This window comes from Dendrobium catenatum, unplaced genomic scaffold, assembly GCF_001605985.2.
Source record: "Dendrobium catenatum unplaced genomic scaffold, ASM160598v2 fragScaff_scaffold_264, whole genome shotgun sequence".
Taxonomy (NCBI): domain Eukaryota; kingdom Viridiplantae; phylum Streptophyta; class Magnoliopsida; order Asparagales; family Orchidaceae; genus Dendrobium; species Dendrobium catenatum.
This window is the reverse complement of record NW_021318726.1, coordinates 96,473-120,886: the sequence shown is the minus strand read 5'-3', so window position 1 is coordinate 120,886 and position 24,414 is coordinate 96,473. Positions and strand designations below refer to the sequence as shown.

The 24,414-nt window shown below is 34.3% G+C and overlaps 1 protein-coding gene across 6 annotated transcripts in view; it reads right to left on the bottom strand.

Annotated features, from left to right (window-relative positions):
- The window catches only part of LOC110101389 (beta-galactosidase), a 115,931-nt gene that overhangs the window by 81,198 nt on the left and 10,319 nt on the right, over nucleotides 1-24,414 (bottom strand). For 4 of the 6 annotated variants that reach the window (XM_028693346.1, XM_028693348.1, XM_028693345.1 and 1 more), the window contains exons 2-5: nucleotides 16,139-16,331; nucleotides 15,418-15,657; nucleotides 14,623-14,769; nucleotides 4,763-4,841 (exon numbers count right to left, since the gene is read on the bottom strand). In XM_028693346.1, the coding sequence (XP_028549179.1) occupies nucleotides 4,763-4,841; nucleotides 14,623-14,769; nucleotides 15,418-15,657; nucleotides 16,139-16,271 (599 nt within the window). In that variant the 5' untranslated portion in view covers nucleotides 16,272-16,331. Of the gene's footprint in view, nucleotides 1-4,762; nucleotides 4,842-14,622; nucleotides 14,770-15,417; nucleotides 15,658-16,138; nucleotides 16,334-24,414 lie in introns of those variants that run through there. The other 2 variants (XM_028693347.1, XM_028693350.1) reach the window with 2 other exon arrangements.

The window sequence follows — 24,414 nt, the reverse complement described above, 5'->3', positions numbered from 1 at the left end:
CGGTGATTGTGGATACAATAACTGTTTTTTTCCTAAGCATAGGACCAAGAAGAAATTTTGGAACACCAGGAAGTTTAGTTTGAAATTGTTCAAACATCTCTTCCTTTCTGCAAGGTGTCCTCTGTACATCGAGTTGACTCCATATCACGACCCGGCCCGGTTAGCTCGCAAGTGCGAGGCGGGAACAGAGGTCGGACAGGATGAAGATAAAAGAAACTTCACAATAAATAATTAACAAATCTCCAAAAAGTACCAAACAAACTGAAAGAGCCACTAAAGAATCTTCAAATAAAAACTTTTCAATTCTTTATTTCAAAGCACCAACATAAGGATTCCACATTGAGTTTACAAAATACAAAAGGGGATCAAAAATCATTTTTCTTACTTATCATTTCTAAACCTTCTATACAAAATATCAAAACTCAAAAGAACCTGCCGCCCGTCGTCTCCCTACGACGGTAAGGTGCACGGTGGTTGGTCTGCCATCTATCCTTTCCTAGATCCTCCTGAAAAGTATTCCCACAACGAGGGTGAGTCATAAACTCAATAGGTGCGAATGGAATTCAAATGAATTTAGAGCCAATAAAAGAAAACTAAATCATGCTTGAATGTTATAACAAAAGAAACATCAACATAAAGAAATATTGCTTTGAGGAAATGCATACTTTTTCATCAACTTTCAAGTGTTTTTTCCTTCATATCATTTCCATTTTTCCTTCAACATTTTGCCTCACATGATAGTCTCAAATGCATAACATGAATATGAAATGTTCATAATAGTTTAATATGTAAATAAAACACCCGTCTCAGGAGTATCACTTGTACTGATCAGGTACATAAAATTTGGCCATTTCCTTTACCATTGGTTCATAGGAACCATCCTTTACCATGGCTCATAAGAGCCTCCTTTACCATGGCTCATAAGAGCCTCCTTTACCATGTGATACTCCCGCGTCAACATACACATACACTTATTGTTTATATAACCATGAGAGATGCTTTATGTAAATCATTCATAAACTAACCAAGTGTATGTTTCCTTAGAGATATGCATGCTTGTTATGCTTATGTGTGCTTTTGCATGTAAAGAGAAAGACATATATATTAAGAGTAGATAAATGAGCATGGGATCCATTCATGAATTGTACATTTGCATAAAGAAAACCTTTGCATTTGCTTTAAGTGTCCATAAACTTATAAGGGAACATGAGACATAAGAGTTTCATAATGAGCATAAAGAAATTTGTCAATTCAATGTAATTTGCAATGAAAGAAAAGTTGAATAAATTTATAAGAACTTCCATTCCACCTACTTCAATCCGTGCACCTCTTTCGTTGTCCGATCAAATTCATTCCCTCCACACAGTTAATATCTAAAAGAGACATACAAAGAAAAGCATAAGTAATTAATCCCTATACAATATCCTAAACCCTAATTCTAAAGTAATAAAAGGGTTCTATCTAATGTCATGTTTATGTTCCAATTCAAACCCTCCACACCAATTCGTGATATCTCTCAAACCCATTCTCTTTCAATTAGGATTTAGCCAAAATTCATAGGTTTTAGACATGCTTCACCTCTCCCTACACTCAAAACATAATTAAAATAAAATCAATTTTCGAAATTTATTAAATCAAAAATTAGAAAATATTGTTTTTCAAGCAAAAATCATGTATTAGTCTCTAAAATCCTCCCAACAATCAATAAAAATCATAGAGATCAAAAATTCCTTAATTAGGAAAAAACCCTAAATTTCTAAACTCAAAAATTTTGTCATTCATTCAATATTTTTCCATTAGAAGCTTTCTTATGTTAATAGAAACCTCATTTGTGAAGACATTTCCAAAGAAACAATTTTTGAGCAAAACCCTAATTCTAAAAATTCATATTTTTCACAAAAACACTTCACATTAGAGTTTAAAAACTTCCCCTAACCCTTCCCTAAACTTTTCTCAGAGGAACCTTAAAGAAAACTCAAGTTTTCCTAAAACCCTAATTTCATTTCTTAGGAAAAACTCAAGGGAAAGGAAGAAAAACTCTTGCAAAACACATACCTTAACCTTTTCTTGGATTTCCCTACGCTTTCCTACAAGATTGGCCGCCGGAATACACCGTCGGAGCCACCCGTCGCCGCTCCTACCCGCGCCCTTTCCCTCTTCTCCGCTCGGTTTGGTCGCAAGCAGCAAATGGGGACCGAAATATTTCGGTCCCCTAATAAGGGTGGGGTTCTCATAATGTAAGCACAATGACCTCAAAGCCCTCACTTAAACACCCTCTCTATTCAAAAAGCATTAAGGGTAAAAATATCATTTAGAACTTTCTGGAAATTTTAACTCCTAAAATACTTAAAATCTGATATGGGTTCTATACATCAAAACGATAAGAATTTTGCGCTCTATTTTCTAAAATTATTCCCGTCAAAATCCAACAACATTGAATTTTTCACTTAAAACTCGTTGCGGTGCTTTGAAAAGCGTGTGAGGTCTAAAACGGTATTTTTTCGGGTTTTCACACTTCATACTCGACGTACTCGCAGCATCTCAATCACTGTCATTGTAGGTGATATTTGGACTTGTGTCCACAAGGGTTCATTGTACTTACGATATATCCACTGTTGTTATCCACAAGTGACTCATGTTTATTGACTCGTTGTATTCACTATGACCTCCTGGAAGTGTTCGTAAAAGAGTTATTGTTCCTGCATCATATCCACCTTTTACCAATCTCAGGTGGTTTGACGTACTTGCTTGCAAAGACGGATCTTCCACTGTCGATTGACAGTGTTGCCATCTTAATTTTGTAGGTATTGTCGTAGGAGTATTACATTTGTATTATGTCCACCTTTGTCATTCACGACTTATTTGCGGGGGTTCTCCACTATCAATCTCCAATGTTGTCTTCTTCAATCAACAGGCAAAGTTACTAGTGTTGTTGTAGTCTCCTTGTATATGTTTGTAGGATAGCCACCATGTCTGTGACACATTTGCATTATAACTTATTGATACGCCAGGAGAATTGATGTCTTTCCTTGAAGTTAAGTCATTGTTGATTGCAATTCGGAGACATTGATTATATGTAGATTGCATCAATCGTCATTATTCATAGGTGTTGCATTGTATTCATCACCCATCAACTTCGCTTGTTTGCAGAAAGTTTGATGTGTTTGCAATCAAATGACAATTGAATTCGTATGAAAACCTCTTGCTACGAGTCCCCTGTTTGCATGTGAATAATTCCTATGGAATATTGTCCACCACAACTCTTTCATTTGTTTATTGATATTCATCATTTCGTTTATTCCTTGACATCACTCACAATCTTTATTAAACTTTCGCTCAAGTGGATTAGATTGTAGCGTAGCATCGTGTATTTTCAGTTTAATGTGCATTAAGAAATCAAAAGTCAATCTAGTTCCCTGTAATCCTTATTGTTCATTCAAGTTCAACATGAGTTCATAACAAGTCCCATGTTGTCCAAATCAAACTCAAGTCTGAGTTCTTTGAAGTCCAGTTCAAACCAAGTTCATAAGCTCAATGTGAAAGCCCAAGTTCTATGTCCACGTACAGTCCTATAAAGACTTTACAAGTTCAATTGCATGTTCAAATTGATTCGAATTTGGCTCCAGTTTGATCTTATTTTATTTGGGTTTGGCCTTTTATTCATTATTTATATTTTGTTCAAGTTTAGGTCCTCAAGTCCAATGCTCATTTGAGTCCAAGTTCTTATTCTTTTGAGTTCAAATAAGGTCCAACTCAAGTCTAATGTTCACCCGAAATTTCGGCAACCTCCCAGCGTCTCCCCGATTTAGGGGAAAACTATGAGAAACTGGGCCTTCCCACCACACGCAATAAATGCGTGTATGGTAGGTGTCCCCAGATGAGGACACCGCGGCCATGAACTTCCTTCCCATCACAAGTAATAAAGGCGTGTATGGGGTCTTCAAGGGTATTTGTTTGAAAATGCAGTTTGCTTTCCCCCAGCTCGGAGGTACTGTACTGTTTTAGCATTCGTCGAGGGAGGAAACCGAAAACGCGCGCGATAGGGAGAAAGTTGCTTCCAGAGCGAGTGAGCTTCGGTTCTTGCTTCTGATCCGAATGTCGTAGCTTCCTATCCGACTGAAAAGGGAAGTCTGTCGAATGAGCGAAATCGAACAACACGAAGGAGCAAAAGGAAAGATGCGAAAGGGAGAGAGATCGAGAGAGAGAGAGAGAGGCCGAAGGCCTGTTCTCTTCAGCTACTTAACGACGCAAAGTCGTGTGAGCGACGTGGGGAGAAGTGACCGATGTCGGTCATGCGAGCTGCGTCGAGGACGTGCGGGATGGCTTCGGCAGAGAGCAGGTACTGTAATTTTTTTTTTTTTTGCCTTAAGTACAGGTCAACAACTTGAAAAGCCCTTCCCTCATTTACTTGAGTGTCAAAGTTGAATTAATTTCATTAGTCATAGCACAAGTTTTAATACTCTCTACAAACCTAACATCAACACCCAACCTTAATCATCAAAGCATGGGACTAGCAAAGACGATCTTTGCCTCATTTAAGTTCTATTTACAGAATATGTACAATGTCAAACCAGAGTATAAGCTTAGTAAAGATAAATTATAAAAGAGAATGCAATCAAAAGATCAATCAAAACAAGTGTCTGTGTAAAAGGATGTAGAGAAGGAGAAAGAGAGGTGGAGAGAGAGAGAGAGAGAGAGAGAGAGTGTGTGTGTGTTCATGGAATATAATTAGAAAAAATATATTACATGATTTATGACCAACCTATATCCAATAAGGATCCCATTTATCCACACAAAAAAGGCTGAATCAACAGCCTCAAAATGCAACAAGATCCGACGACCTGCAGAGTTTCCAAAACATGATGCAATCAAGTGATGTGTTTGAGACGAAAGACACAAAACAAAGAAACCGTATACCCAATATATAAAAAACACCGATTGGTAAATTAACAAAATGAAATCAGCATGGCAAAAATTCACAAGTAAAATTTTAAATGAAAAAAAATGCATAGAAACTAAAGCATTTTATGTAAAAATATAAATGACTTAAATACTATAGTACTAGAGACTTTAATGTGCAGTACAATCCAAAGTGATCTTACAGCTTATTGAAAAACCAATTGATCATAGCTGCTTTTAATTCTGGAAATTCAACTGATTTTAAAGAATACCAATATACTGATTAAAGAAATAACCATTTCTAAACAGTCAAATGAAAAAAATTAGCTGTATTTACAGAGCTTCTTGCAATAAAAAATTTGACTGTATTTACATAGCTTCTTGCATTAAATTAATCTTCAAATTGCAAGCGCTTTAATATAGGTTGTAGTAACTACTTTACATGTATATTTGTTTTACTCATAACCTCTGTTTAAAAACATGGTTAGAGGCAAAGAAAAGACGAATACGTCATTGCTGCTTGATTTTATTACATCTATTTTCTTACTTTTCACTATTTTCATATATCATTTAGATGTTTTTACTGTATGATAGAATCTAGCTATTATTTACCTGCTAAAATCCTTAAATTCTTATTTACGCAATTCTGCGTCCGTGAGGCTTACGCCTCACACCGCCTCGAGTCTTACGCCTCGCCTCACGGACAAAAACCGCCTCGAGGCTTAATTACGCAATTTTAAACCTTGCTCATAACCCATAGCTGCAGCCCATTTCCCACAAAACCTTACGACTTCATTCTTATGATTTTCATGTTTTAATATTTTGCAATTTTGTGTTATGCTAACCGCTTTAAATGGAAAATAATGGTTTGTAACTTCCTTCAACGTTTCAGACCTAGTTTTGGCCAAAAAAAAAAGTCCTAGAGCTCCAACAAACCCAAATGCTATGGCCAGCATCCACCATATAGTGATCAAGCTTGAAAGTGATGCATAGCTACATATGGGACTCAGAATGACACTTATAGAAACGAGAATGATTAGAACATGGTTAGAAAGGTAACCATAAGGATCACCAATGAAGTTTTTTTTTTTGTCAATCCATTTAATTTTCTTTTTAATTGGTTCTTTCTCTTCACTAGGGCTGCAAGTGAACCAACCAATCGATAAATAGCCCGAACTCGACTTTATTAATAGTCATCAAGTTAGCAATTAAACAAGTTTGAACATTTTTTATTAATGTGTGTTTTTTATCATTTCTTAGTAATATAATATTATAAATATATTAATTAATGAAATATAAATTTTTATTTATTAATATTAATTTTTTTTTCGGAATGTTGAGGCTAAATTATAAGTTTGATATTAAAAATATTCAATTTTAAGATATTAATAATAACTTTCAATATTTTTAATCAAATATATTACATAACAATCCAATTATTATTAATTCAAAATTTTATCAATTTTTTTTTAAATGTAGTCAAAATTAAAAATATTCTTACTTCTCGATGTTCCAATAACCCTCATCTTCTCCCTTTTACCCTCACCTGAAATCTCGAAAACCTCAAAGGCACACCGACACTTCTCCTTAAAGAGACTTGCAGTATCTGACACGTATCCGACACGACACACATCCGACACTCCTCCGACACTTGTCAGGCACGCCGAAAACATGCCCGATTAAAAAAATATTAAATACAAATTGGACACGCGGGTCCGACATGTGTATCTTAAATATTTATGAATGTTTCTAAATATAATTTCTTGTATTTAAAATTTTTACTCATTTAAAATATTAAAAATTAATTTACTATCCTATCCACAACACCAAATCAATCGCCCGCATTTAATACCTCATTCATCAAATATTTTCATTTTCATTTCTCTTTGGTGGGTTACAACTTTGATTTCATAACAATGTTCAATGTCATCGCAACATCGACGTCTGACGTCGTTACAACATCAACATTTCAAAACGATCTTCATATCAAAGTCTAACGCTGTCTTTACATTGATGCTAAATGCTAGCAATTTGTACACCGACAACTTGAAATCTCATCTTTGTCCAACGTCTTCACAACATCGACAACCAACACTATCTCAACATCGACGATAAATGCCCACTTAACATTGACGTCTAATATTTACTGCATATCATCAATGCCCGACTCTCGACAGCATTCGACAACAATGTCATCTCCTCTCTCAATGATTGATAGACGGCATCGACGCCCGACTCTCGACATCCTAATATCAAATCATTTTAAGCACAAATTCTAGTTAAATGACTTATTATTCTAAATTATTTTAAAAATTATACTTATTCAATTTTTATACACTTTTTAAAATATAAAAACTATAATACTGTGTCCAACTCATGTCTGTGTCCAATATTTTCAATAATTGATGTGTCCCGTATCCGTGTCGTGTTGACGTGTCCGTATTTGTGCATCATTGTAAACAACAAAGAAGATGTAAGGAAACATGGAGGGAACTCGCTAGGAAAGATCAATGGAATTAGAAAGAAAAGAGGAGTTTATGCAAAAAAGTGATAGCAAATAACAAGTAAAATCCCTTAAATGTCATAAATTCGACCACTCCCAAGGTTTCTCAACACATAAGATTCACTTGCTTCAAAAAAATGTTTGGTATGATTTTGCTTTTTTTAATCTCAATTAAATCTTGTAATCAAACTTGTAGAAATACTTTTTATTTTTGCAGAAAAGCTAAATTAATTATGTATTTCCATAATAACCTTAACCTGTCCCTAATATCTCTTCTATGCCCTTCCTCTTGAATTATTCTCTAAGCAGAAACTTTATTGGCTATATGAGATTTTTTTAAGGGATTAAATAAATTTCTAGATGCATGTTAGGCTTTCTTTACTTGCAATAAAAGATGTCCCAATGAAAGATGTTTAAGAATCAAGAATGTATTATTAAAGAGATTATAAAATATTATTAAAATTTGTTGTTATACTTGATGTTGAAATCCTACTGGAAGCTAATCATCTCGATCTAACATAAATTTCACTATTTCATTTCTTGTTATTTATGCATTGTATATTCATATTTTGCTGCCCATCTTAAAGCATAACTCATCAGTTTCTCTATTGATGTTTGAACCCATGAATACTAACAATCAGCTTATAAAAATTTGATTCTGATTACTAAATTTACACTTGGAGTTTTGACATTGTTGTTTCTTGTACCCTGATTCAAACTATTTTTTTCTATTTAATGAATGCTGATCTTGCTTATAATTAGTTTTAGCAATTTGGCACTGTTCTCATTCAGGACTGCACAATAATTCCTCCATTTTTCTCTATTTTGTTGCAATTCGAGAGCCCAAGCCTTTGTTTTTATGATTATAAACATTAGGGGAATTTACTTAGTTTCTCCTACTTGTTATTATTGCATATATTTTCGGTGTGCATTAACATTTCAGGTACAAACATACACCAAGCACAGTCAAAGGATCGAGGATCAAGTAGTGTAGGGTTGATGTATGCAAAAGTTTGTATTTTTATCTTTTATGAGTCTATGTAATGAAAAAGGTGAATGTTAGTTTAGCAATCGTGCACACACACAGGGAGAGTGAAAATGGACATATTTTAATTTTTTTATAAATTTTACTATACAATCAATTGATCGTACTGTACGATCCCTTGAAACATAAATTAATTAAAATGTTTTATTTAAATAAAAATTATTTTCTTGAAATATAACTATTCATAGAGTACGAACACCACTTCGTACTGGACGATCAAATGCAAATAGGAAACGTCGTCGCCAATCATATTTTAGACAATATTTTGAAAAATAAAAGTTGGTTTATTCGTACAGTACTATACTAATCGTCATGTACGATATTTAACAATCCTGCCTAATTTAATCCCAAACATTAAGCAATCAAATCAAAAATTGATTGTGATTAACGATTGTACCGTACAACATGAGATTCATACTGTATGAATCGAGCGGTGATCAGGACGATATTTAATCGCCAGGCATCGCCCATGACTATCTGTTATTCGATTGAACTTATCGTATTGTACGACTCTATGATCAAATTGGACGATCAATCAAAAAACTTTGAACTAATCGTACAAGGAAGTAGCCACCGTACAGTAAGATTAGTTTAATCGACCTTTAGTACTAAAGGGTCAATTGAACTAAAAGTACTTTATTATTTAGGATTTGCCTTGGAAACTTGTATTTAAACAAATCTTATTTCGTTTTTACAAGTCTTTGGTTGTTGGGAAATTTCTGAGAGAATTCTTTATGAGGGCTTTATCTTCTTGAGAGATCATGGAGTTTGGAGAGAAAGGGAGAGAAGTTGTGTACGAGGGAGAAGTAGTGTAAAAGGGGATTTCACGCGGTTGCTCTAAGAAAGCTTCTACCTAGGTTCCTCAATGTGCCTTCATTGATCTTGAGGGATGCTCCAAGGTGAAAATCTTCAAGGACAAAGATCGTCGACACTCCGCATCACTAAGAGGGTGAAAGGGATTCAGGTTCTGCCTCACCAGGAGGGTGAAAAAGTATTTGGTTCTCTGCCTCACTAGAAAGGTGAAAAAGATTTTTGTACTCTGTAGCACCAGGCTGGTGGAAGAGATTTATAAAGGCTTCTCCATCTTACTGTTGGGAAAAAATGAGAGTTAATAAAGGTTTACTGTAATACTTAGAGACAACTCCAGAGAGTGGTCGTAGATCATGTTTTAACCAAACCATTATAAAATTTTTTATGCGCTTGTTCCTTTTCCTTCTTGTATTTTATTTTTTTATTTCATTTTTTATTTCCTGCCCGTTATATTTTTGCAAATCTAGGTTGAAAGCATTGTAATCGTTTTGAATTAATTTTTGTGAGAAAAAAAATATTAAAAGAAAATAATCTCTAAAAAAAATTCATATTTGTATTTTCTATTAAATAAAAAAAAAATGCATTTGAGTTTTTTAAATCATTTACTTTCGCATTGTTAAAACAACCTCTGAACGTACTTTTGAATTTGATAGTAAGTTTTTTAAAAAAGAAATTTTGAAAACATCAATTCACCCCCCTCTTGGTGTGCCTTGGGCAGTTAAACTAGGCTTAACAACCTTATTTGAACTTTCAATTGGTATCAGAGTGAGTCTCAGAATTAGTGATTTTAAAATCCTTGTGAAAAGATTTATGGCACAATTTAGGAATAGGAATACCGCGGAGGGTTATTCAATAACTCGTCCACCATTATTCGATAATATTTTAGTTTATTTTTGGAAAATAAGAATGTCAACATTTTTACAGTCCATTGATTTTAGAATGTGACATATGATTTAATCTGACTATTTTTTACCGTCACATATACTTAACGGAATTAAAACTAATATTCATTTCACTGAATGGAGTTTAGAAGAACGGGACTTAGCACAACTTAATGTCAAATGCTTAAATTGTTTCTTTTGTGCACTTAGATTTGAGGATTACTTGTACAATTGAGAAGGATATATGAGATTTTAATTAATTAATTTCAACTAAATCATCATATCAATTAATTAATTTTAAATTAATGATTTAATTAAATTAATCAATTAATCCGAATTAATAATTCTCGCATTAATTAATTAAATTAATCAATTAAGCTTCAAATGATTTTCCAATAGTTTTATGGAGTGATTTTGGCAGCCTTCCAACATCCCTTCCCCTTACGGGGAGGTCGGGACGACATTTATCGTTGTTTCTTCCTGTCGGGATCAAAAATCAACGACACAGCGTCTTCCATTTAACAAATTCATCTGCCCGGATAAAAAATCAACGGCGTATGTCTTAAAAAATTAAAATCATTCGCCTGAACTAAAAATCATAGTATGGGTCATTTAATTTTTAAAATTCATCCACCCAGATTAAAAATCAATGGTGCGGGCCTTTAAATATGTAGTTCTTGTTGCTTTATAATTTTGCATTTTCATTTTAATTACATTTTCTTACAAAGCCTGAATAATTAGATAATAGATGAAGCAGCACTCTGTCAACAAACAGGTTTTCATACCCATGTATTAGCTTATAAAAAGAAATTCTTAACAAAGGTCTAACTCTATATACCTTTAATGTTATTTCCAAAAAAATGAAAGTATGCAGAGGTCCGTTTGACATTAGGAAGTTATAGAGATGAGTGACGGATTCTATGTTTAGTCAAGCAAGAGCAGGCCGGCGTGAGGTTTGGGTTTAGAGTGGGCGTGCGGCACGTGAAGGCCCGGCTAGGACTCAGTTTACAAGTTGAAGTGCAGGAGGCGGATGATTCGGCCACACGTGATTTTGCACAGGTTGGAGACGGATGAACACGGAAGGCAGGGGCGTGAGCAGAGGCTGGGGCGTCGGGCGATCGGAGCAGGTGTTTGGCACGAACGGGAGCAACCAAACCGGAGCGTGGGTATTCGCACGCGGGAAGGGGCCAAACGGAGGTGTGTTGTGCTATCGAGATGATGAAACCACATGCAAGACGGCTACGAGTCGAAGGCAGAGCGAATTACAGCTTCTTGTAGCGAAAGAAAGTGGATTTGCGGGCTGTCGCTTGCGGGTGTATTCGGCAGGAGAGTATTCGGGATCGAAAGACAAGTGAAGTAGGGAAGGATTGAATACTGAAATTGAGCATAAGCCCTGTTGTCTTGTTTCTGGTGTATTTATTAACTTAATTTGCCGAAAGAAATTACAATAGTGAAGCAATGCTTCATTCGGCGATCAACTGCTTAATGTGGGGCCAAATTGAAGAGATGCATTTTTTCTAAAGAAGAAATTTTATTCTGTCATTTCTTGTAATTTAAAATTCATCAACACATGCAAATACTTCGTGCACTACATGAAAGCACTGAATAATCATGCAATGTATTATGCAATCAAACAGGGGATGCATAGATGCATCATACATCATATGCTATTGCATTAAGCTTCCATGCAACATGCCAAATATTAAGCAATACGCAAATGCATATATCAACATACACATATACATTCAAATGCACAAGTATACATATGAGTATGTTAACATGCAGATGAAAGCATAAGCCTATGTGCAAATATGCAAATATGTCATATACACCCATTGAATTGCATACATATAATCGGTATACATATATATTATACTAAAGCATAAACATGCATGGGCCCCGACGAATGTGACATATGCACACACTTGACGCTAAAAATGCTGCACGTGTTAAGAAATGAACTTAAGTTCAAGCCTGATCCTCTGTCGTCAAATAGGCAGAGTCGATGCGGTATGAATTATAGAGCAAATACATGGTCGTAGCGCCGACTTGAGTATTTATTTATACGTTCATATTAGTCCATCAAGGTCTATTATAAAAAAGATTCATTAACAAAAGCATGAAGCTGACGACAAACTTGATCCTCTGTCAATAAATAGATAGAGTCGACATTATTTAAATCGTCGAACAAATATATGATTGTAGCACCGACTAAAGTATTTAATTTTAAATGTTCATATTAGGCCTTCAATATCTCTTACAAAGAAAATTCACACATCAAAATCAATATCCTGGGTTCTAATATCCACACAAAAATTCCATTAATTAGGAGCCCAACACGATCCTCTGTTTGCAAGAAAATAGAGTTGACAAGGTCTAATTAATGAAATGATCATATTCATAAAACTCCAATGATAGACGTGTTGACAGAAAATTTGAACTAGAGGGGACCCTAAACTTTTAAAATGCCTCCCAAACTCATAAAATATAAACATTTAAAGTGACAATAAAGTCACCCCAATGATGACTGTGTTGAATGTAAATTTCAACCTGAGGGGTAATTAACTGAAATTAATCATCAAATACTTAAATCAAAATACACATCCACCCTCCACAACATTTTGCCGAGGTGGACAAATTTGAAAGTTATTTCAGCTCACAAAGAGAAAATATCTACTCGAGAATATCACTATGATTCATTCTCAAATCATCTTTTATCATTAAGGACATAGCACGTGTCCTCCAATGACTTCGCCGCCAAATGGCACCATATGTAAATTGATATGACTGAATGGTTTTGCCGCTAAATGACACTATTAAATTGCAGGTATGGTCAAAGCTCATATATTCTCCAACAATGCTAAATCATTGAGTAATAAATTAATAGGGTATAATCGATAGGGCACAAAAACCTTTGTAGCTAAGGTGGACTTAAATATATCCCCTTAGATAAACATTCATCCTAAATCTATAAGGTACCCTTGAACGAAACAACCCATGGTTGTCGACAAGAATCCTTCGGTCAGGTTCGGTCGAGTACCTCCTATGACTAAGTAGACTAGGGATCATAATGACCTAGGCGATGGAACCATGGGATCTTGATCAAGTTCATAATCATTCCCCCCACCATTCTCTTTAAGTGCGTGTTGAAATAAATTTCTATTTTAAATATCAAAACCTGCTACTACTATATGTCGAATACTATGTATATATTTGACAACTAACCTTAATTGAAAGTTCTTTCTCTGTATCAAAGGGGGAATTAACTATAAGGACTTGCACCTATAGGAAACCTAAACTCAAATCATAAAGTCTTCGCAAAATGAGGACGAAAGTTATGGTAATGTCTTATCTAAAACACAATTTGCCTTATAAAAAATTGTCTCTGAACCTACTCATTAAAACTCTCATCGCCGACTCGAAAAGAGAAAGGAGTCACGAAGAGGCTGGGGTGTGAATTTTCGGAGCCCACACTTCATAATGCATTGAACAAGCAAAGGCCTTTATTCAATATAACTCTATGTGGAATGCTTCGAGAGAAATTCAGCACTTCAGAGAATTTAAAAAAGCTACAACAATCACGCCCATGCCTTATTAAAAATGATGCATGGCATCATTCATGCCTTAAATTTGCGAACTAGGCCTTGTCTTAATGGTTCATACCACAAGTCAGAATCATGGGGTCATAGGTTTCTTCCCACTCACACCATTGCTCATTTCTTGAAAAAAATAATAATAATATTAGGCGTGCACTATCATATAGCTCTTGTATCAACGGTTTTTCCCTTCAGTGACTCTTCATGAAATCTTATAATTGGTCTTGTCCCCTTTATAAAAATATATAGGATAGACTTTATCCTTTATAAAAGAAGGGCCAAGCACTATGTCAGTTACAAGATTTTAAAAATAGCCACTAACGAAGACGAACCATTGATACAATAGCTAAATAAAAATAAATAACTGAGATTTTTTCGAGAAATGAGGAATAATGTGAGGAATATGATTCAACCCATAACCTGATATTTTATAAAAATGTATGATCTACAAACACCAACTCCTACCTCTTTCCTTCCCTACTATTAATATTTTTAATTGACAATAAAACTCTTTCATCCAAAACTTTCATTAATTTCAATTGATAGCCAAACTATTAGTTTCATAGGGGTGCATATCATCAATTAAATTTAAAAATTTTATAGTCCTATATATATATTTATATAGTAGCATGTTCAGCTCACCTCGGCTTATTACAACCCTACTATTCATAAGGAAAAAGGTGCAAAAACAATATGAAAATGTTGGAACTATCTCTTCTCATTTATACAACTTACGTGGCAAGAAGAGAACTTTACATTAAACTAAAAGATGAAGATAAAAGTTGCATCTATCATAAATCTGCATAAGGAAAATTTTTATGTTTATTAAATAGGGTAAGAGGGCCAATAAAATGGCATCCCGATAATCAAAAGCTTAACCAAGCATACCTTTCCAATCCTTTGGAATGCAAAACTGCCTCCTGTAGCAGCCGGTCGGATTGTCCAAAGGAACATGAGGTGGATTAAAAGAAAAGGGATAAGCAGTATTCGTATAGATGGGACGATCAAAACCATGCATCTGCCAATTTGAAGGAACTGTTTAGACACAATATGGTTAGTGTTCGTCAAATGTAATCATAAGAATGCAAATCACATTTTGAAAATTTATTATAAGTTCATTAGATTGTACTTATATTTTCCCACGAGATTCAAGTGACTTCTCCTCCCTGTTTGACATGATTTCAGTAAAAATTTAAATTAAAGATTCATGATTGTAAATAAAGAATTGATATTAAAAGACCTGATGTGATTACCAAATAATGCTTCTCTGAGAAATCTCTCACATAAGATATGAAAATTAACAAGCTTGTCTATAATCAATATACAAAAGCTTCAAAGCATACAACTACCAATCTTCAAATGAATGGTAGTTAAGATTAAGATTAAAGTAATATAAAAGTAAGATATTTAATGACTAAAAAGTCAATATGACAACTAGGGACAAAAAAAAAGTTAATATGAGGCCAATTCTTTTTCTGTGAAAATCCTTTACTTCACAAATTATATTCAACAATGTTGCCTTCTATCATTCAAAAGAGTATATTGCAAAGACTCAATGTGAATAAACCTGGAAATTCATCGGAAACATGTTAAATGTATATGCAAATATGCAATGAAGATAGATCAAGTAGAGAAAGAGAATAGGAGTTGTGAAGCCAGAGAAAATGAAATGTGCAAACTTGCCTGGCAATGATTCCCAAACTGAATCATCGAATCCAATAACATGGAAGTCCACAGGAATACTTGCAGGAGAAGAGGCTAGAAAGAATTTCCAATATCCACTTAAGGACTTAACGAAGGGTAAACCCTTGGTCCAAAATTCAGCACTCCCAAGAGCATGAGAAATAGCCTCATCATTCCATACGGCTAAGTTAGAAAGCAAGAAGTCCACTTTACTCCTGTCATACCAAAATCTGAGAGAACCTATACCACAAATACAAATGAAACAAGATAATAGATTCAGTCAATGTACAGAGCGAAAAAAACAGGAACGGGTTAATATAATTGAACTAATAAAAATCAAAGGTTATGAAAAAGGCATTTTTTTGTTAATAATATGAGCATTGCAAGTAAAAAAGTAATAATTTGAAATAGCTTTAGTGTATATGTATATATATATATATATATAATCGTTTAATGTGTAAGTATCTGTTGCTCCTACTTGCATTATGGATAGCAGCATTCATATACTTTTTATGAACCATTACAGCTGAACGTTCCAAGGGACCCATTTGTATCCCAAAAGAGAACATTAGCTCATATCCTAAAATTATCTTCTTTTTCTAGATTACTATGAAAAAATGATTATCGAAAAATACACTAGAACAAAATAATATGCATGAAGTGAGGTGATTAAAAACTTAGATCGTCGAATTAAGACGCATTAGCATCAAAGAGCTTTTACCTTCAATGGTATCATGAGAGCGCAATGGCACATGAGCATCACGCTTGCTCCACTTGAAGTAAGAAGGATCTTCCCAAACTCTGTGCGAATGGTTCATGTAGGGGCGAAGTGTAACTGAAGATGCTGTGGCCATGTCAAAGAAATTTCTCTTTTATTGACAAATAATCCCAGACTGTTAAGGTAAATCCAAGCCCTGAAATAGGTTCATTGTATCATCAATGATACAGTTATAAACATAATTCCTATATGTGCAATAATTCAAAAGATATAATCAAAAAGTTGTTAACAATGAAGCCATGTCAAGCAACGGATCAAAAATTAATATACACCTGTATCTATAAAATATTATGGGGGATATATATTTTAGGATTGTTACAATTAAAACCATCAGCTTTTGTAATTGCATTCAATGTTTTAAACTAAAGTAAAAGAGATTGGACCAATTTTTGTACCCTCGACATCTCATTGAATATAATTAATTATTCCAGAAGTTGTATAGTTTCCATTAACACAAATGACCAAGAATAAATAAATTAGGCATTCAAAGCTCTATTATTGCATAAGAGCATGACAAATATGTTTTATTGTTAATATTCCATTTCTTGGCATGTTAATTATTTCAGCAAGTTCAACAAAATCTTGACCTCTGTAAGATAGAGGCTTCATTTGGTATAGTTTTCTGCTACTAGCTTCTGGTTATACAGCAGAAGCAATTTTTAAGGTGAGGTGTAGCATGTGCAAGAAAATGTTTAGTTGAAAACTCTTTAAGTGGGCTTCAGAATCCCACTCGATTTAGTGATATTGGCATAATTTCAGATCAAATTTTCAGAAAACATATTCGATATTAAAGAATACATTACTCATAAATTTTCGCCCCTTAAGAGATCTATATTACATGATTCACCTCATAGGTACAAATACTTATGATTAATTACTTCTACTGATCACAAGAAAGAACTTTCGATTTATGTTAGTCTATAGGTCCTATATTCTTTGATTTAGTGACAACAATTTGGATTACACAAAGATAAATAGACATATCATTATTGCCTCAAACTATATTATTGGGAATGATGATAAATATGATCAGATCACGTTGTTTCGTAATGTCAAGTCATTAAGAATCTTAGTTTACTCAGTAAATGGAGGTGATCGACTAAAATAACTAACGGATTTGATGGTCTGGCTAAGCAGATCCAGCCAATAAACCCGGCCTCAACAAGGGGAGCAAGTCTAGTTGACAGGTGGAAGAGCCCTGTGTGCCTCAGTAGTGTGTAATTATTGTGTTCGGACACCGATCGCTTCCAAAGACCAATAACAAAGAGCCACGTCACTTGGGTGCTCGGTACCAAGCACTCGGTATTGCTCGGTATTTGTCCGGATTTTCGATTTTTTGACCGGACGTAATAACTTTTCCTAGTGTGTAGGCAACGGGCAAGGAAAGAGGGGGGCTCAAAGAGGATTAATTCTACCTTTAATTACTTAACATAAAAAAATCAAAATTAGGAGGGAATTGGGAAGATTTATTTAGGGAAAGATGGCTAATTTGAATTCAAATTTGAGATGGAATTAAGAAGGTTTATTTAGAGAAAAATGGTTGATTTGAATTCGAATTTGTGAGGAAATTAGGAAGATTTATTTGGGGAAAGAGAGCTAATTTGAATTTAGATTTGGAAGGAAATTAGGAAAGTTTATTTAAGACTAATTAGGTTGTTTTATGGGGAGAAGGGGATTTTATGTTGGCAGTCTTTTTTTTTTAAGTTGTTTCTAGCTGCGCTTAGGATTTGTGAAGAGTCGATCTACCTCTCGAATAGTAGATTAACTTGTATATTGGTTTATTGTGCCGATAACAATAAAATTAGCCCATAATTACATTCTTTCTTGTTGACTTTTATAGTGCTTCCTCTTCATTATTGCTTTTTTCAGTGTTGTGCGGAGATCGGATTCCTATCAAATTGGTATCAGAGCACCTTTTTTGATGCCTATGGCGGCTAAAAAGGTTGATGCATTAGAGGAAAGGCTTGATAGGGAAGTTGAAAATATGAAATCCAAATTCAGACAGCGAACTTCAGCAATTGATGGCAGATTTTTTAATCTGGAAGAGATGATGAAAAGGTGTTGACCTCATTTTTATATGAGGTCACTAGGACTAATCCAAACCTTAGGATCTACCTAGATCTTAGATCAATCCAGACTCAAATCCAAGGTTGAATGCTCCATCTTGAAATCATTTTCCAAGAATTTTTCAAACACTTCAAAACCCAATCAAATGATCTCTGATTTAGAGTCTATCACTTGTATGGTGATAAGACATGTCTCTAAAGGTAACCCACCAAATTTGAGCCCATTATGAGGTCTCTAACCCCAGAATTTGAATTGAAATCCAAAGGCTATAAAACCTTCAAATATTTACTGCATATGCCACTGGACCAACCATCCAGCGGATTTTGACCTTGGAGCTTTCTACAAAGCCTCCAATCACTTCCAAACCCTTAATCCTGACCCATTGAGCATTAAACTACATTTTGGTGGACCCATTTTGACCCCTAGTTAACCAGGGGTCAAAATGACCAAAATACCCATTAAGGGCAATATTGAAGTTTTCTCCATACTTCAATATGCCCTCTTCAAATCAAACCCCAAGACCTTCTCCAATGTATCTTAATCACTATTAGGAACACATTGGACTCAAGCCCAAACCCTGGTCAAGCCTGGTTAACCAGGTCAACACCTTTTGACCAAAATACCCCTATGGGATTCAAATACCCATTTCAAACGAAATGAACTCCAAATCGTTTGGAACCACTTCCAGCAAGTTTCAAATATCAAATCAAACCTGTTAAGCCTTGACCCACCCCCTGGGTCAACCTAGTTGACCAAGTTAACCTAGGTTGACTCAAATGCCCCTTAAGAGTTTAAATGGGTCATTCCAACCCATTTAACTATTTCAAATCATTTAAGCTCTCAAACCCACTTTAATTCATGATTCAAACATAATCAAATTTGTTTGGAGTCTCACCATGGTCAATTTGACCAAGTCAATTCATTTTGACTTGATCAAACCCATATAAAATCCCTTATATCCATTCAAGCTTCAACCCATGGTTTTATACTTCCTCCAAACAACTCCCAAACATCTGGAATGGACACTTGGCTGCCACCTCAGCAGTTAACATTTTCATTTGACCAATCAACATATGGTCAAACCCTTTCAAAATCCTTCTAATTCATCAAAACTTCAATCTTCAAACTTTAAATTCCCTTCAAGTCCTAAATCCAGCACCCAAAGCCCCTTCCCATGCCACCTCAGCTGCCATGTGGCATGGGGACTAGTCAAACAGTCAAACCAAGGCTATAGGTGGTCAAACTTGGTTAAAATCCCCATTTAAGCTAGATTACTCCAAAGACAGCCATTCAACTAATCCTAATCAACTTCTGGAATGTTCTTGAGACAAATTCTAGCCTTTGATTCAAGATCCAATGGCTCTTGATTAAGCCATGTGCTCCAAAGGACAAAAGAGGCTTTACACCTCATGTTCTTTTGTCCTCTTGATTCCCTGCCATCCCAACCACCCCAAGGACAGATGGCAATCATCTAGGAGCTCCCTTAATGAATTTCAACCCTCCATTCGATCAGATGGAGTTTGAATAGGGCAATACTCCATTTTGAGCCATCATTCTAACATATACACTCTCTCTCCACTCAAGCCGCCCCAAACCCAAAGCTCGATTTTATTGAGCTCTCCAGAGACCCCTCAAGCTCTCCCGACTAGAAACCAGCCGGTCAAAGTCGCCGCCGGTGAGCTTTCCGGCGAGCAAAGTGTCAAATCCGTCCTAGGCTTGAAGCTCTCGATCGGAGGTGTTTCAGGCTAGGGTTTCTTCTACAAAATGGAGCGTGGACAGTCTACAAATGCAACAATTCTATAAACGGTTCAATCCATCCAAAAATCAAGGTGAAAATCCTAAACCTAGCTTATGACACTTAGGTTAAATAGATTTCGTTTAAATGCATCTTAGGCTATAAAAATATATCCCCATTATTTCTGTTCACTTATTTATTCTATATTTAAAATTTTAAGAAAAGCCATCGATCCGATTGAGAGAAATGTTCAAAAAACTCTATCTAGGGCTTCAGACGAACTGTGCTAAATGGCACATTTTTTGAGCCGCTGATCTCAAGATCAACGACTCTGATCACGTCGTTCAGTAGACCTGTCCCACATAAAACATACAATTAAATATTATATTAATTATTTTGAAAATTAAAAATTTATTTTCAAATAACTTTAAAAAAACCAGAGGATCTCTCATTGATATTTTAAAATAATTTTGATAATATTTTTAATTATCTTATTTTAAAATATATATTTATATATAGGTTTATCTTTATATACATACATACATATATTTTAAAATCTATTTTAAAATTATATGAATTTAAATTCATACCTTTGAGAGATCCATTATGATTTTAAACCTAGATTAGACATGTTTGAATAGAATTAATGGGGATGATTAGTGAATAATCATTTTTTGATTATTCACTAATATTATATTTAATTGTATGTTTTATGTTAATCCATGCATGCTTAGGTGGCACACACTCGCACTTAGTCTAGGGATCTCCTAGATTTAAGGACTTGTTTGATTGTATATGTTTACTTATATGTTAAGTTTAAGGGTCAGTTAAAACATTGATTCAAACCCACTTAAACTTAGTGACATCATTAAGGATAATAATTAAGGACCTTTGTCTAGAAAATTTAGAATAATTCTAGAAATTAGGATACACATCCTTTTGACTCAAAACTTTAAACATTTGAACATAACGACATATACAGCCCATAGAAAAATCCCCACTGATTTTGAATTCATTAAGCCCCTTAATTAATTTTCGTAGAATTAAACCCTTAATTAATCATTACACCTTCCGGAAATTCTAATAAATCAAATTTAAACCCAAAAAATACAAACAACCCATATAACTGACCAGAATTGAACCCTTAATCAATGAAAATTGAAGCCAACTGAATTTGATAGCAAGTCTGCACTTAATTTAACTTTAATTGAAAACCAATATTTAACTAATTTAATTAATTAAAAAATATTTAAAATTCCAAAAAATTCTCAAACACTTGGGAATCTCTCCTTAGGTCATTACTGACCTTTGGAGTTGATTTCAAGGAATTTAGAATTCATTTGGAGCATAATTAAGAAAATCCCTCTAATTAAGTTTAAAAATTCAATAAATCCCGAAAGTTTAAAAATTCATAACTAATTAAATAAAAATCCAAATCAGTCAAATTCGTTTACATTCAACTCAAAATTAAGTCTAATGTTTATTAAAATTTTCAAACCTTCCAAAATCAGTCAAAGTCAAAAAGTCAACAAACCGGTCAACTTAAGTCAAAATCAGGCTAAAACTTCGAACCTTCATAATAAAATGTAGAAAAATCAAATTTCAGCGTACTTACAGTCTAACTGATTGTATTAAGGTCTAATATTTTAATAAAATATTAATTTTCCAGAAAACACTCTTAATTAAAAACTCAATTTTTAACCCCTTAATTAAATGATTAAAATAATCCAAAAAAATTCAAAATTCAATATTTAACTCCAAACTCCAGAAAATATTAAGTTAATGTTTAAAACACTCAACCAACCTTTTAAAACATAACAACCATCCTAAAGATGAAGTTTATTGGCTGGACTACTCCGGACTGCGGGGCTACGTGTCCTAAGGAGGTTTTATTCCTCGAGCATGGTGGCACAACGCCATGAATTAATGGATTCTAAGGGGTGTTAAACCTTAAAATAGATTAATTATTAATTATTTAACCATTTAAAATCCCTAATTTAACCACATTAATCTGGTTTATTGGCTAGACTACTCCAAGCTGCAGGGCTACGTGTCCTAAGGAGGCTTTGTTCCTCGAGCCTGGTGGCACAACGCTACGAACCGATTAATGGAAAATTTAAATTAATCAAACTTTAAAAATCAGCAACCAACCAAATTTTAACTAAATTAATAAATTCTTAAATCTTAAGTCAAATCAAATCACTTATTCATATTGGGTATCACTGGGTAACTCAGGCCTACTAGGCTATTAACAAAGCCCCAAAGAAGGTGAAATAAATTTCACGGCCTCGGTGAGCAACAAAGGTGGTATCCAACAAACAATTAAAATCTATTTTAAAATTAAATTTAAGTCATTAATATTTAAACTCAAACCTAAATTTTCCCTTAAGCCTTTCAACCAATCGAACCTTAAACAATTTTAACAAATTTCCCTCTATAGGACATATCCAAACCACACGGCCTACCTCACACACTTTAGATGGTTTGCTAGGACAACCAACTCTAGTTTTAGGCTAGGCCGGTGTTTACTTTTCTGCAGTTGTGTGCCGTATTTTCTGTAGTTTTCACTGCATACTGTTTGCTAGATTAGAATTGATTAATTGTTTATTTATTTACTACACCCTGTTGAGCATTTAAATTTTAAATATATCAACTGCTTTAGATCAATTATAACTGCTTGAGATTGATTATAACTGTTTGGGATTATATATAACTGTTTGGGATTATATATAACTGTTGATTATTAGGATAACCCTGCAGGATCGAGTATAGATTTTTTAATTTTGATTAATATAATTTGATTATAATATGATTGTAAATTTTTGAAGTGATTTGAGTTTGGGATATTAATATCCAACTTGAATTTCAAATGGGAGAAGACATCCCAAAAGGGAAGAGTCTTCTTCCATTTGGAAGTTAAGTTAGGATACTTTTCAAATATGCAAAGAGGAAAGATAACACCCCATCCAAGGGGGAGTTTCTTTTCATTTGGATATCCGGAATCGATGAATCAAGATGCTCGTGAGAAGACGAAAAAGTGAATAACGAGAAGAATCTCAAATCTCAAAGTCACTTGAGTCTTAAGATTATAAATCCGGGTTGTTGTCAGTGGTGCCCGGCCACTTTACTTTTCTGCAATTCTGTGATGTAATAATAAATGGCACTTGTCATATGGACATTCAATTTGAGCTATTAATTTAATTGATTTATTTATTGATTGATGTGTTGACTGCAATTAGGATCTGCCTGCTTTTTCTAGTTTTTTGGTGCTCTTGCATCAATTAGGATCTGCTCTAGATGTCGGCCCCAACTCCTCAAACTTAATCTAATTAACGTCCCTACCACTCTACATTAATTGATCGGATACATATTTTTAAAGCGCCTATGTGGTTTAGCTGGCTCCCCAATCTAGGCCGGGGTAAGTCTAAATTTGCACTGCATTAGCTTTTTCAGTACCCAATGTAGACTTAGGTTCTGAGGCAAGCTCGGGCTATAAGACCTCAACATCTAGGAATTAAATCTCAACTTTCTAATAAAATTGACCATTTAACTTAAATCTCCTTAAATCAAATTCAAGCCCAATACTAGGATAGGCTGGGGTGTTTCTAAAGTAATTTAGAATCTTAAAACACCTCCTACCCTTCTTCCTTTAACTCCAGAAATAAATGTTCAACCTTAAACCAATCCCACTTGAAATTCCAACATTTATCTCCTTTGACATCCAGCTTTAAAAATGTTAAATAGAATTTATACCGCTATTTTAATCTTGAGTATTCGTATCAAATTTCAATTTTCTATGATGTAATTAATTACGAGGGCTTGTGCTAGTAAGAGATTTAGAAACCCAAATCTAACTTTTCAAAAATCAAGTTTTCATTCAAAACCTTTAATTAATTCTCTTTGGGAAATTTAAAATTCAACGATCGTTATCTCAATTTTCAAATGATCGATAGTGATTGATAATTTCTTTCCTCTGATTGATATATCAATTACTATCGTGATTTTGATTATGAAACTAATGATCTCTTATCCAAATTATTATAGTCAAACATTTGATTGAACATCATTTTGATCTTTCGAGATCATATGTTGTTTCTCCTCAGTTGGACTACAATAATCAGGATGAATTCAAATTTTGTAATTTGACCTCATTAGGGAATGATATGTTCACCTCCCGAGGTGATATATTATTCATAATGACGCGTTCAATTTCAAAATTCCAGAAATTAAATATTCCCAAAGAAAATTAATACTTTCCAAAACTACATTTTTTAATCAAACAAAAGGATGTTAGAGTTTCAAGCCAATACAGCATCATCGAAGACAAGGGGATCATTGACCGGACAAAGTAGTGTGGGAAACCTTAATATAGGGACAACAACAACAACAACATCAAGCCTTTATACCACTACGTGGG